The sequence below is a fragment of the Lactuca serriola genome, chromosome 4, assembly GCF_051521515.1.
Source record: "Lactuca serriola cultivar US96UC23 chromosome 4, Lser_US96UC23_V15, whole genome shotgun sequence".
Lineage (NCBI taxonomy): Eukaryota > Viridiplantae > Streptophyta > Magnoliopsida > Asterales > Asteraceae > Lactuca > Lactuca serriola.
Genome location: NC_136411.1, coordinates 183,286,957 through 183,302,322, shown reverse-complemented (window position 1 = coordinate 183,302,322; position 15,366 = coordinate 183,286,957). Strand labels below are relative to the sequence as shown.

Here is a 15,366-nt window from a genome sequence, read left to right as displayed (position 1 = left end):
TCAACCATTCACCTTTTTCATTTTGTAAAAATTTGTTTTTGTCTTATCTATGACCTGATCATCAATAAAGTGATGAACATAGCAAAGTTTCTTGTCTTGAGCTTTTGACATACCATGATTTGAAAATTATATACATTATGAAGCTCCTTAAATGATAATAGCATTTCAGAACAATGTTAGGTTACTTTTACCATTGACAAGGATCACAACTATTCTATTTTTCTTTTCACAAAACCAGTAGAGTAAGATGAATAACAGATAGTTAATTCATCATACCCAAATTTTCTTCTTCTTTCTTTTTTCAATGTCCTGTCATATTTTTATCATTTATTCCCCATCATTAATTTTATGTAACATTTTCAATAACTTTCAGGCTGAAGAGAACAAAGTGGAAAGTTTAAAGAGTAACAAAGCAGCCACAGAGAAACTGCTGCAAGAAACAAGAGAGAAAAACCAGTCTGAACTTGAAACACAAAAGGAATACTATCTGAATGCATTAAATGTAGCTAAGGAAGCAAAAGCAGTAGCAGAGGCACGAGTAAATGATGAAGTGAGAACTGAACTAGAGATTCGCCTAAAGGAAGCCGGGGAACGAGAATTTATGCTAATTCAAACTCTGGAAGAATTAAGACAAACTCTGTGCAGAAAGGAGCAACAGGTTTTAGCTTGAAATACTTTAGTTAATTTAGTCCACATTAATAGGAGGCTTTTTTAGTACAACTTTATGTATCTCCAAATGTTACCAATTTTCTAACACCTAAAAAAAAACGTTTTGTAAGTTTAAATATAATATATACTATTTTACATTAAAGTAAACAAAAGAGCAATTTTTACATGTATTTAATAAACTAAGAAGAATAAAAGACAAAGAAAAAACAATGAAAAACCTCCTATATATATTTGATCTTGTAACTGCAGAAACCTGTGTGAACAAGTTGGGGTTTAAGATAGCTCTCCAAAAGGAGATTTGACTTTAGCCTAAGCTTATTTGACCAAAAAGCTCCTATTATGGATGCTCTGAAGTTTTCTAAAGTAATATATTTTCTCGTTGCAGGAAATTTATAGAGAAGATATGCTAAGGAGAGAAATTGATGACCTCCAAAAACGATATCAAGTATGTGTTCACAGTTTTTGTTTCTATAAATAAGGCACTACGTACACATTTTTTTCCTTCTTTTTGTTAGAAAACTAGTCATGTATGCTTTATTTCTTATCAGGCAAGTGAGCGTAGATGTGAAGAGCTTGTTATGCAAGTTCCTGAATCAACAAGACCTCTTTTGAGGCAAATTGAAGCTATGCAGGTTTCTTTTGTTTTCCAACATTGTGCCTTTAGCTTCATTGTTTTTTCACTGACCTTCTTTTGGTAACAGGAAACAACTGCTAGAAAAGTAGAAGCCTGGGCTGCTGTGGAGAGATCACTAAACATTCGGCTTCAGGTCCCATAAATAGCATATATATTGTTTTGATTTTTAGAGTATTAATAATTCTTTATTCCATAGACTTCCCTGATAGCTAATGTTGCAGGATGCAGAGGCCAAAGCTAAAGCCTTAGAGGAAAAAAACCGTGCTGTTAATGAACGATTATCCCAAACATTATCTCGAATAAATGTTCTTGAAGCTCAGGTGCTTTAGTTGATTTGATTGAGCCATGAAAAAGTTGGTAGCTTATTATAATCATAACTTGTTGCAGATATCCTGTTTGAGATCTGAGCAAACACAACTAACTAGGTCTCTTGAGAAAGAAAGACAAAGAGCATCGGAAAGCAGGCAGGAGTACTTGGTTCTAAAAGAGGAAGCTGATACTCATAATTGTCATGCTAGTCAACTCGAAGAAGAGATGAGGTTACTCAAGAAGAAACATAAGCGAGAACTGCAAGAAGCATTGACACAACGCGAACTTCTTCAACAGGTATTGTAATTAACACCCTCTTTTCCCTGTATCAATTTGTTAGAATGTAAATATTGTACGTATTAGCTTAGGCCCACTTAGCCCATGGTCCTATACGGTTTCCTATGATTAGCATTCTCACCTCTATATATAGTCTTGTAAATTCTCCTTGTAAAGATGAACAATCAATAAGGTATTTTCACCTTCAATCTCTTTCTAGTTTACATGGTATGAGAGTACAGAGGTTTAGGGCTGGAGAATTTCTTGCGTTGCACACAGTTTTTTTTCTCGATGGTATTGTTCATATTCACTATTCACTAACGTTGTTGATTGACCATATTCACTGAGTTTCTGCTATTGTGTCGCTTCCGAGTTTTCTGATTAGGACACCCTATGAGGTACTATTTTTCTGTGAGGTACTATTTCTTTTGCCGACACTACATGGAGTTCCGACCTAATCCTTAGAGAGATCAGAAAATGAGTAAGAATGGTTAAGAAATTCCTGTTTCTGTTTCTGGTTCTAATATTACACCTGAAATTGTTACTTCTGGTTCTACATCTGGTTTTGCATATGTTATTGTTACTATATTTGTGGAAGAGTATGCTAGATTTTTGGGATATGAAAATTCACATTTGTCGGTTGTTGCTTTTGGTAAAACGGGAAACTCTAGTAAATGCTTGTTATCTTCTGCCTCCAAATGGGTCATCAGTTCAATGCTTTAGGTCACTTGACATGACAGGATCACATGATAGGTAACTATACTCATACATCTACATCCCACATTACCATTTTTGATGGGTCTACCACTCAAGCATATACCATCTGCTATTTTTGGTGGTGATATTCCATTTTTTGTTATGTTTCCACATAAACATTAGTTCCCTGTTGAACCAAATATATTTGGTTGTAGTTGTTTTGTTTGGGATTCTCGATCTCGGATCAACAAACTAAATCTAAAGTCCCTTAAGTGTGTTTTCCTTGGATATTATCGTTTTCACTATGAAATTTAATCCGAACAAATCTATAACTCGTCTAAAGGCACAATTGATTTCTAAAGGATATGAATAGACTTATGGGATACACTACTCTGAGACATTTTCTCTTGTGGCTAAGGTATCATCCATCTGGTTGTTTATTTATTAGCTACTACTTATGGATGTGCCCTTCACCAACTGAATTGAAGAATACGTACTTGCATGGTCATTTACAAGAGGAAGTTTATATGGAGCAACCACCGGGTTTTGTTGCTCAAGGGGAGTATGGTAGAGTTTGTAAATTGTGTAAATCACTATATGGTTTAAAGCAATCCCCTCTCGTGTGGTTCAGATGTTTTAGTGTTGTGTTGACACATTTTGGTTTACAAAGAAGCTCTTATGATCATTCTATTTCTTTGCTTCATCGTCTTTCAGATGCATTATGTTAGTGGGTATGTTAATGACATGGTGATTACTATGAGTGATGGAATTGGGATCAAGAAGTTGAAAGGTGTTCTTGCATCTTGGTTTCAAACAAAGGAATCAGGTCCACTAAAATACTTTTTGGGAATTAAGGTCTCTCGTACTTGAAAAGGGATATGTTTGTCTTAAGGGAAATATTGCTTGGATATTTTAAATGATTTTGGGAAGATTGAAACAAAATCTTATAAGCCGCTAATGATTCCAAATGTGAACTTGAAAGTAGAAGATGAAAATCCACTTGAGAACCTAGAGAAATACAGAAGAATTGTGAGAAAACTTAATTACCTGGCGACTACACGTCCATACATTGCTTTTTCGATGAGTGTCGTAAGTCAATTTATGTCATTTCCATGAACTTCTCATTAGGATGCGGTTAGCCATATTCTGAAGTACTTAAACGATGATCCTAATCATGGTATCATATATCACAATTACGGTCATCATGCCATTGAAGGGTTCACAGATGCAGACTACTATGGAATTAGGACCAAGGAACCATATACCTCGGTTGAATTTTTGATGGTATCAAATTTCATGGTGGCTTCTATCTTCAGTGAAACTACATTAATTTCATCTGGATTTATTCGATGACCTAAAACTTGGATTAGCCTCTATCTCCTCATCGAAAGGATCAATATGCAGAAGGTCTGACTTCGTTACATTGTGGGCTAGCAGGAATTGAGTAGAAAGGAATATGTTCCAAAAAAGTGACATGTCGGGAAACATATAACTTATTACTTACAAGATCATAGCAATAGTATCCTTTCTGTCCAACACCATACCCAAAAAATACACAAATAGCAGATTTCGGCCCCAACTTGCTCCTCTCAACATGAGGACGAAGAACAAAACAAGTACATCCAAAAACTCATAAGACAGAGTAGTCTGGTAGGTGACCGTATAGCTTCTCAAAAGGAGACATTCCTGAATTCAATGAAGTATGGATACAATTAATCTCATAAAGAGCAGTTAAGAATGCTTCTCCCCAAAAGGCACTAGGGACCTATGCAGACAGGAGCAATGAGCGGGTTGTCTCAACAATATGATGGTGTTTTCGTTCTGCCATACCGTTTTGCTGAGGAGTGTCAGTACTCGATGACTGGTGTATGGTACCATCAGAAGCAAGTAACCGAGTAAAATCATTAGAGGTATATTCACCACCTAAATCACACTTGAAGCACTTGATCACAGCCGATTGTTGAGTTTTAACAAGAGCTCTAAATCTGATGTAAATACCAAGGAAATCAGATTTGCGTTTCATAATATAAACCCAGGTATATCTTATATAATCATCTTTAAAAGATACATAATAAGTTGACCCACCCTTTGTAGATATTGGTGCAAGACCCCACACATCAGAATGAATAATATCAAAATGAGCAGTAAAACAAGACATACTTTTATTGAAAGGTAAAGCATATAATTTTTCCACTTTACAACTGCTACAATAAAAATATCACAAGTGTTCAAATGACCCAAAACACCACTAGATGCTAGAAAACTCAAACGTGATACCGACACATGTCCCAAGCGAGAATGCCAAAGATAAAACTCAGACAACAACTGACTTAAACGAAAAGAAGACTAATCAATGTTGGAGGCAGCAACAATAAATACTTTAAGAACTTCCATGACATACAGTTCCCCCAACCCTACGACTGATTCCAATCACCTTCTAGGGGTGTTGATCGTGTATAATAAAGAAAGAATCAGAAAAGAACACCCAATTATTAGACTTACATAACTGACTGACTGAAACAAGATTCAAAGTAAGTTTGGGAATGTAATAAACATTAGGGGGAGTGATATGAGAAATAGAGATATACCCAACACCCTCAACTAGAATAGATGTATCACTAGCAGACATAACAAAGATAGATGACACATGTGACAAAGAAGTAAATGATGACAAATGAGGAGTCATGTGACGGGTTGCACCATCTAAACTCTACAAAGCTGAGGGAATACTTGAGGTACCGGATGAAGTAGGACCAGAATGAGACATAGATGCAAACATGGTAGTGGGATTAGAGGCCAAATATTGTCTGAAACTCTCAAAAACCTTGGGATCTAGTGCAGATGGTGGCATGTTTCCTACAGATTCCGTGTCAACTGGTGGTGTAGCAGCTACAACAAATTGTGGAGGACGAGGTTTCCATAGAGGACTACCAAAGAAATGTGGTTAAAACTTCTGTTGACCAAAGCTATTCTGTTGTGTTTTCTTGACTGAGGCTGACCAGATTCACCCTTTTTAACTAACAATGGACACTAAGCTTTGTAATGATTTTTCTACACTCATCATAAGCAACCCTTGGAGTTTGTCGAGATTAATTAGAGGAAACAACAAGCACAGTAGGAGTGGAAGTAGGAATGGAGGTTGCTTTAAACCATTTATACGTGTGAGACTTGATACAAGTCTCTTCAGCAATCAGCTCATGAAGAACAGAATCCACTTGAGGGAAGGGGGGGTGCAATGAAGAATCATTCCATGTAGGCCTTCAAAAAATGAACCAAAAGTTGTTCTTCCCTCCTAGCAATATAAGGAATTAAAACGCAAGGCCATCAAAAACTGGACCAAACGTTGTTCTTTCTTCGCAGCAATATAAGACTCAAAATCTTTTAAATCTTTAGATTCGTTAAAAGCTAACTGATCCCACAAATCAGACATAGCAGCATAGAATCTTGAATACTCTGCTCATTTTGTTGAAGGGCACGAATATCATATTCTAACTGATACTATTTAGCAAAGTTGGACTGAGTATACAGTCTCTCCAAGTGATTCCTAACTTCCTTTGCTGTGTCATATTTAGCCAACTTCATACCAATAGACTGTGTAACAGAATTTTTAATCCAAGTAATGACCTTGGAGTTATCAGTCTCCTAAGCATCAACCAACAAATCGAAATTCTCAGCTTGAGGCATTGAGGGTTTGAATATAGTCCTAGTGACATAGCCCCACATATTCTTCCCACGAAGGAAGTTCTTCATAACATAAATCTAGTACGTATAATTATTTCCATCTAGTCGGGTACTTATTGACCGGAGGGAATCATCCTTTCCGGTCATGTTGGAAATGGATAAATAACCACAACAATAGATAAGCAATCTGAGAATGAGAACAACAAACCAGCGGAAGCAACCAATCTAACAACAAGAGATCGAACAACAACTACAACAAACTAACAACAACAGCAAACGAATACCAACAAACAAACGAACATCAGCAGTGAAGAAGCTTCAAAAAGTTTGAAAACGAAATTGCTACAGTAACCGCTACAAAACCTTCTAACAACGTATCAAAGCTCCGCTCTGATACCATGATAATATTGCCATATGATTATTGAAAGAGAGAAATTACAAGGTTCTCAATGAAAAACATAAAAGCTATAAAGAAGAAAGGGGAGAATAAATACTAGCTAAGACGAAACCTTAATAGGCTAAAGCCTAAAGGGCCCATAAACATGTGGGCTAATAACATATAGGCTAACGAACAAGGTTGTACATAGATATATCGAAATAGTAGTTTGAACAATCTCAATCAGAAGGGTGGCACAAGGGCGATACAAGTAAGTCGGTATCCTATCCGTATGGAAAAGATCTTGATCAAGTGGCTTCTTCATTCAATATCACCAATTTCCCTAGTTACTTTGGTACGAAGTCTTTGTGGAAATTGTGTGAGGAATAGGTTAAAATCATTGATTCCTATATCGCTACGAAACAATCTAAATTAAGGAAAAAGTTTGGATTTGTACGCTTCTTGGGAATCGATAATGAGAAGGCTTTTGCAAAGAGGCTTTCCAAGATATGGATTGATAAATTCCATTTATTTGCCTCTGTAACCCAATTTCAGAGAGGAGGCCAGACAAACAAAAAACAAAAACAACCAACATTTATAATTAAGCAGGAATCAAATCTAAACCATATGAAGGTGGGTGTTTGGTCTTTTACATCAACGCTCAATAATAGAGGTGAACAAGTGAAAGATATGAACAATGCACTTTTAAAGAAAAGGCTAATGCTTGTTCAAAACGATATGATTAAGTTTGAAGACACGTCTGAGATTACACTAGATTACACTAGATTACATTGGTCAGTGTATACGGTTAAGGGCAATCCAGTGCACTAGATTGCATTAGTCAAGGTCTGAGAGGTGGGTACAATAGTAAACATGCACAAGATATGAGAATGAAGGCTTTTCAGACTTTTGTATGAATCATGTGGGTTGCCTATGGACGTGGGTTGAATTCCCCAATAGTGAAGCATGTATGGCATTTAAACAAACCATTAATTTGAAAAACATGTTTGCAACTATAAAACCAGTTACGAAAATTTTATTGTTGATGTGAGGATGATTTGGATTGAGAATGATGGATTTCTCTTATGTGTATGGGGTTCTGGTTAGTGCGTTTGGAAAGTTCATGTTCTTTGAAGACGATCACAACGCAAAAATATGTGGTGTGCGGTTATGTATATGCACTAAACCAAAGTTTTTATCTTAGAAACGGTGGCATTATCTATAGAAGGATGAGGTTAATGATTTTGTGAATGAACAAGGATTTGATGATGATGATGATCTTCTTGATGAGCATGTACAAATACCTCTAGTAAAAAATGAGGTAAAGTCATCTTGTTTCCATGGGCAATGTGACGAGAAGGAGTTGTGACATGGTAAAAGAAGTTAGTTAACTTGATGGGAAATTAACAGATGCGAAGAGCAGCCCAAAATAATAATAATAAAAAACAGCTTTAGATGTGGCTCAACACAATGAAAAACTAGATGTGCTTCGAGAAACCTCAACTAATTCAAGTTGCCCACCAGGTTTTGATCATTTGAAACTGGATCGAAAGAAGAAGAAAGGATTCAAATTCAAAACAGAAGGTGGAAGGAAGAAGGAGACTAACTGTAGTAAGTGCTATACGCCGTTTGAGAAATTTAATAAGAGAGATAGGCTTAGATTTTCACTGTTGCATGGTATCTAACGTTTGATTGTTGCATGGTATCCGACGTTTAATTGAGGTGGGTGGTGCCATGGGACATGACGTTAGAGGCTGTCAAAAACTACTTAAAACAATATTTAGAGAGGCAGGGGAGACTGTGGGTGATCGATGAATATTATCTCCTTGAATATCTGAGGAACTGGGTAAAGGAATAAAAGGTCTTGGGAAAAGGAATTGTGTTTCAAATATGGGGTACAATTCCTTGGAATCCAAGAGAGGAAGATGGCAAGACTTGATGTTTTTAAGTTGAAGTCGATATGGGGTAACTATAGTTTCGATTACGCGTTTAACACGTCAAGAGGTTAGTCATCGGGTATTGTTTCTCTTTGGGACCGCGTGTGTTTTGTCAAAGAAAACATTTAGTGTATGGAAAATTACGCCATTGTTAAGGGATTGTACCATGTTTTTTTTATTAATATCTATGCTCCATAAGAGTCCACGACATAGTCACATGGAACGCGGTACGATCTGGTACGGGAACATGGATCGGGAACGTGGTTCGCTAGCTTGGACGTATCGGGTATGAGGGGGGGGGGGGGGGGTAGGTTCATTTCGGTACGCCCGATATCTCCTGATACGGTGTATCATAGTATCCGGTACGGTGTACCATAATATCCAATATAGTGTACCATGTTTAGAACATAATCTCAAGAACTGTTAACTTAGATTATAACATAAACACTTCAAATAAGATGTAATATTCCAGCAACTAACACTTCAAATTTCAAAACATAGAAATTGAAAGTAAATACCAGGAACTAAAATACAGCATTTTGAAAAAAAACAAAAAAACAGGAACATCAACACCTAAAAAACTTGAACTAATCCATCCTTTGCCTTTTTCCATTTCCATCTGCATCAATATCATCTCCCTCTAAGTTCTCCCACTGCAAGTCTTCATATGTTGTACTTGGCCCTTCCAAATTTGTATTTTCTGGATTCATATCCCATTTTTTGGTTGGACCTGCTCTGTAATTTTCAGAAAAACGTGACTTGAGTCGAATGTTTGAGTGGATAAACGCCAACTTGTCTGCCCTTTTACAATTTAAACGATTTTTTTTTTCACATTGTGAATATAAGAGTAGGTACTCCAGTTTCTTTCTGCTGAGGAGCTACTAATGGGTTGTGAGAGAACTCTTATGGCAACATTAGCCAAGTTTGGAGTTTCTGAACCGTAACTTGACCACCAATCAATCGCGTCCATGGTTACCGCATCCATCTGTGATGATGCCAATGAATAAAGTCCTTTTCTCATGTGAAATGTTGCAAATTGCTCTCGCAACATCCGATATTCTTCTTGACTTTCAGATATTCTTTTAAACGCTTCCATGACTCCAAGTACCACTTCTTTATCTAAGTTGGGTGCTTTTCTAGCTATTCCACCAGGTGCTAACATTGAAAGATAACCTGCATCATAGAATCGTGGACATAAAGCAAATCCCAAACAATGTAATGGAATCGTCATCTTCTCCCACCGAGCAAGCAATATTTTTTCAACTTCAGGATAGTAGGAAGCATATTTGTTATTTGACATCACATCTTTAATTTCTCCTAACATGTTGTCCATTTTTTCGAATATTTATCCCATTTTTTCTCCCTCGCCATCACAAAATTTCATCAACAAAAAAATAGGTTTTCTGATGGCTAAAATGCTCTCCACATCCTCCCAAAACTGTTCACTTCTAATAGTTTCAACAACCTTTGATCCAGTAATCCTAGTATTTTCATCTCCCTGTTTCACCCAATCTTTTCAAGAATTAAGGGAGATGGTTGTAGACAAAGCTTCTCTACAATCCATTAACCTTTTCAATAACATATAATGAGATGCAAATCTCATCTTTGCCACCTTTAATAACTCGAGTGTTCAGTTATCTCTAAACATAGTCAAAGCATGATTGTGATTAAGAAAATATTTTACAACCACTTTTCCTCTTTTATATGTGGTCATCAACCAATAGAACGTATTTGCAAGATCTTTGAAAATCAAATTCAACGTATGCACACAACAAGGAGACCAGAAAATGTGTTTGTGTACCTTTTCTATTTCCTTCCCGGCAGCCTTGCAATTTGCAGCATTGTCTGTAACGACTTGTAGGACATTGCTTGGTCCTACTGTTTCGATGGCTCCAAGCAAATAGTTTGCTATTGCAACTCCAGTTTTCTCCACACCAGAAAAGTCTTTTGCATGATGTGGAAAACTTTAATAATTTTATTAACACGGCTGATTTGGTAGAGCTTCGAATGGAAGTCAGAAATTTTTATGTGGATGAATAAGACGGGCTCCAAGATTAGCAAATTAGATTGATTCTTTGTCATGGAACCTTGTTGGATGATTGCCCCAATCTTGCAGTCTTGGCTCTGGATCAAGATCGTAGATGGTAGATGGTAGATGGTCAGACTATGTTCCAAAGTTACTACATTGTAAGGGAGGAGGGAGTCATTCCCTCCCAACCCACTGAACCCACTGCCACATCACTTTTTCTCTTTTATTTTTCTTCATCTTTCCGAACCCACAACACACGGAAATCCTATCTTTTTGAACCCACTCAACCCACTCAATTAAAAAAAATATATACAAAACAATCAAATGTAAAATCTTAATTAGCAATAGTGTTATCGGCGGTACCACTCCCGCTTCAACGAGTGGGTTGATTGGTTTCACTAACCCACTTCATCATCTCTTTCTACTTTCTCTTTCTTATTTTCTCTTGTACCATGTTTTTAAAACTTGTACCTTAGTTGTTTTGTATTTTTTTTAATTGAGTGGGTTTAAAAAGATAGCATTCCGTGTGTTGTGGGTTCGGAAAGATGAAGAAAAATAAAAGAGAAAAATTGATTTGACAGTGGGTTCGTTGGGTTGGGAGGGAACGAATCCCTCCTCCCTAAGAAATTTGATTATGGCCCAGTACCATTTCACTTTTATTATTCGTGGCTGCAAAAAATAGGATGTGATGAAATTATTCAAAAGTCTTGGATCGACTATCAAGGTGGGCAGGAACAGGTGTTAGATTCAAGAATAAAGCAAAGTTTATAAAAACCAACTTAAAGGTGCAGAATAAAGAGGTTAAAGCGGCAGATGCTAAAAAGAAAAAAGAATTGGCTGCTTTTACTAGTAGAGTTGAAATAAAGATGGATGCAAAGTTTGTCTCTCATATGGAAACTGAAGATAGACTAAAATGGATTCAGGAATTACCGGAGCTCAAACGTAATGATTCTTTGGAGCTTTTTCAGAAATCAAGAGTTACTTGGGATGTGGAAGGAGATGAAAACATGAAATTCTTTCATGGTCTTATCAAACAAAGAAGGCGGCTACAAACAGTTCAAAGGGTGATACATAATGGTATTTGGTACACGCAAACTGATCGAGTCAAGGAGATTTTACTTAATTTTTATAAGACTAAGTTTGGTAGTTTTAAACCCCAAGTTGCTCTTAGTCCCAATCATAGGTACCCTCAGCTCTCTCCTACCAAAAGTCAAGAGTTGGAAGTTATAGTATCGCTACAAGAGATTAAGGAGGCGGTTTGGAGTTGTGTGAGCGATAAAGCACCGGGACCGGATGGGACCTTCAAAGTAATTAAAAGACATTGGGAGATCATCAAAGATGATTTTGTTGAGTTTATAAATGAGTTTTTTCACACATGATGTCTACCGGTAGGGTGTAATTCGGATTTTATAACACTTATTCCCAAGATCAAGAACTCGGTGATGGTTAAAGATTTTTGACCCATTTCACTTATTGGTATACACTATAAGACTTCATTTGGCCAAAATCCTTTACATCCGTAGGGCTAAAGTGGTGAATAAATCAGTAAGGGGTTGAATAACCGGCTTTCGTCACATACAAATATTTGATGCCCCTTGATACTGAGGGAGATTATTGGATGGAAAAAAAAAAAAAAAAAAAAAGATGTTGATATTTAGAGTTGATTTTGAAAAGCATATGACTCCCTTAGTTGGAATTTTTTTAACTATGTCTTAGATCAGTTCTATTTCGAGGTAAGTGGAGAATAGATACGTTCTTGTTTGAGAACAACTCGAGCTTCCATTCTTGTTAATGGGAGTCCAACATCAGAGTTTTCACTACATCGGGTCTTCACCAAGATGACCCGTTATCTTCGTTCCTTTTTATTCTCGTGATGGAAGGTCTCAACGTTGCACTAAAAGAATTACCAGATAGGTTGATAAAAGGGGCAGGAATTGGTAATCCGGTAATTAGAATGTCTCACTTATTTTACGTCGATGATGTGATTTTTTATGTTTTAAATGAGTTTTACTTAGCTTCTGGGATGAAGTTAAACATCGATAAATCGAATATATATGGTATTGGCGTTGAGGCCGAAGAGTTGAAGAGTATGGTGAAATCAACTGGTTTGTACCGGGGATGCTACCTTTTAAATACCTTGGCCTTCTTATATAGGTTCAAGTATGGTCCTTAAAGTGAATTGGAGCACGGTTGTAATAACTCTAGTGGAGGTCGATTAATGCTAATCAAAGATGTATTGGGAAGCCTCAGGATTTACTACATGTCCATCTTCCGAGTCCCAGCAGCGGCTATTAATAACTTGGAAAGATTACGGGCTACTTTCTTCTGGGGAGGCGATGGGGAAAAAAAGAAAATGTCCTGGATTAAATGGGAAGCTATGTTGGTGAATTTAGAAAAATGAGTGTTAGGCATTGAAAGTTTGAAGGATTTTAATCAAGCTTTATTACAAAAATTAAGATGGAGGTTTAAAAATTATGAAGATGCCCTATGGGTTAAAGTGATAAAGGTTATTCAAGGCATTGAAGTTGGTTTCGGGGTTGATGGCAACTCGTGTAAGATCCAAGGTCTTTGGGCTATGGTCTAGAGTTGTCAGTTCACTAGACCACCTCCATGACAACAATATTATTCCTATATCAACGATAAAGTTTCAAGTTGGCATGCATGATGAGGCTAGATTTTGGTTTGATCTGTAGTTGTGTGAACAACCATTAAAGGTTCGTTTCAATAGGCTCTTTAGATTGGATGCAAACGAAAAATGCGAGGTGCGGAGTAGAGTGACTTGAGGAGCAATTCCAAGACCTGCTCTTGATGTTAAATTCAGTTACTTTGAATGACACCACCCATGATGTTTGGTGGTGGAATTTAAATGTTATGGGAGAGTTGTCGGTGGCAACTACTAGAATTCACATCGATGATTTGATGCTGCATGCCTGATTCAGGGTATCGATACCAGATGGTGTAGTGGTGTCCCTAGAAGTGTACATATTTAGTTCTGTGCTGCTGTTCAAAAACAAACTTAATTATTCAAATAACATCTTTCAAAAAATACATATTCCTTGCACATTGTTTCACCAATAATATTTATAAATCCTACAAATAATTCTCCGAATCATTCATCTTCCAAAATAATATTTAGTTAAATAAATACAAATTTTACGATGTTGAATATGCTAACATAAATTACGTTGTTGATTATTACAGGAAATAGAACGTGAAAAAGCTGCACGTTTGGAACTAGAAAAAACACCCCGTCTTCAAGTTCCAACTTCCATAGCCAAAACCAAATCTATCCCCGAGAATGGTGAGAGTATCTCATATATATATATATATATATATTCTCTGATATATTATTTCCTTTTTGTGTTCCTTAATATACTGAGACTTGATATACAGGGTTGACTCGCAGACTTTCAAGTGCTAGCAGTTTAAGTAGCATGGAGGAGAGTTTGTTTCTACAAGCATCTTTGGACTCATCTTATACTTTCTCTGAAAGAAGTCCAAGGGAGCCTACTAAACCTCCTTTTTATTTCAAGAGCATGAGTACCCCAAATGTTTTCCATGCCGCTCTACGCCAAAAGGAGGGTGAACTCCAATCTTACATGTCTAGATTGGTAAGCAAAAGGTGTTTTTTTTTCTTCCATGGAATAAAAAAGTGTAATTTAACCCCTTTTTATTCATAAAAACTTTAATGATCTCAATTTTTTAACAGTTTCATAATTAATTTAAACTATAGCTCTATTTTCTGAAAATAACTAGAAATTATTTTTTGTTATTATCTTATTTAAGTTTTGGTGAGCTTTTATTATGTTAATTTTTTTAGTTTTGTCAATAATAATTTTTACAGTGTAAGTATTTAGAATAATGTCAAAACTATACCTTTATTTTATATATAATATAGAAAATTCATGTGAAAGTTCATTCCATTTCTACAGCCCAACCAAATATATGGTCATGTAATGTAATACATTACATGACTACATTACATTCCATCCAACCAAATACGCCCTAAATTTACAGTTTTATTACCCGTTTCTGTATTCTCCTATCCGGTATGTACTATATCATCACCTTCAAGGTCTATGTGTCAATTCCATTCCATTCATTTTAGGTATCCATGGAATCCATTCGTGACTCTCTTAGTGAGGAATTGGTTAAAATGACCAAGGAGGTATGCTTTTTTATTTCCCCTCATAACAAAATAGAAAAAAAAAAATTACAATCCATTTCTTATCTGGTGTATTATTTTTTTATCTAGTGTGAAAAACTAAGGTCAGAAGTGGCTCTGCTTCCTAGCATTAAGGCCGAGCTAGAAGCGCTAAGAATCAGGCACTCTGCTGCACTAGAGTTAATGGGTGAACGAGATGAAGAGGTACAAACACTTGCAGTAACTATCAACTTAAGTATTTAACATGTTTATTTTATTAATTATACTTGAAAAAAATATTAAAATAACCTTTTGTTTTGTGTAGCTTGAAGAACTTCGTGCCGATATTGTGGACGTGAAGGATATGTACAGAGAACAAGTTAACATGCTTGTAAATAAGGTATAATTTATATCTACAAGAAGAGTAATATACTAATCTACATGAAACAGTTAAATCTTACTTATTTGTTTGAATGAACATCCCTGCAGATACAGAAGGTTGAACCAAATCCTTTTGCCTAAGGAGAATGTGTAAGTGAATACATGTTTGTTTGGCTTTTTTTTTTTTTTGTACAATTTATTTTTTATATATATCTTTGGTGTAATCTTATTTAC

The 15,366-nt window shown here is 36.1% G+C and overlaps 1 protein-coding gene across 1 annotated transcript in view; it reads left to right on the top strand.

Moving 5' to 3' along the window:
* LOC145100471 (golgin candidate 5-like) overlaps positions 1 to 15,157 on the top strand; it is a 29,284-nt gene extending 14,127 nt beyond the window's left edge. Inside the window, exons 7-17 of the mRNA XM_079037731.1 lie at positions 374 to 658; positions 1,055 to 1,114; positions 1,218 to 1,301; positions 1,371 to 1,436; positions 1,525 to 1,623; positions 1,691 to 1,909; positions 13,809 to 13,914; positions 14,001 to 14,218; positions 14,716 to 14,775; positions 14,863 to 14,976; positions 15,077 to 15,157. Of these exons, the coding sequence (XP_078893857.1) occupies positions 374 to 658; positions 1,055 to 1,114; positions 1,218 to 1,301; positions 1,371 to 1,436; positions 1,525 to 1,623; positions 1,691 to 1,909; positions 13,809 to 13,914; positions 14,001 to 14,218; positions 14,716 to 14,775; positions 14,863 to 14,976; positions 15,077 to 15,157 (1,392 nt within the window). The remainder of the gene's footprint in view (positions 1 to 373; positions 659 to 1,054; positions 1,115 to 1,217; positions 1,302 to 1,370; positions 1,437 to 1,524; positions 1,624 to 1,690; positions 1,910 to 13,808; positions 13,915 to 14,000; positions 14,219 to 14,715; positions 14,776 to 14,862; positions 14,977 to 15,076) is intronic.
* Positions 15,158 to 15,366: the final 209 nt, after the last annotated feature.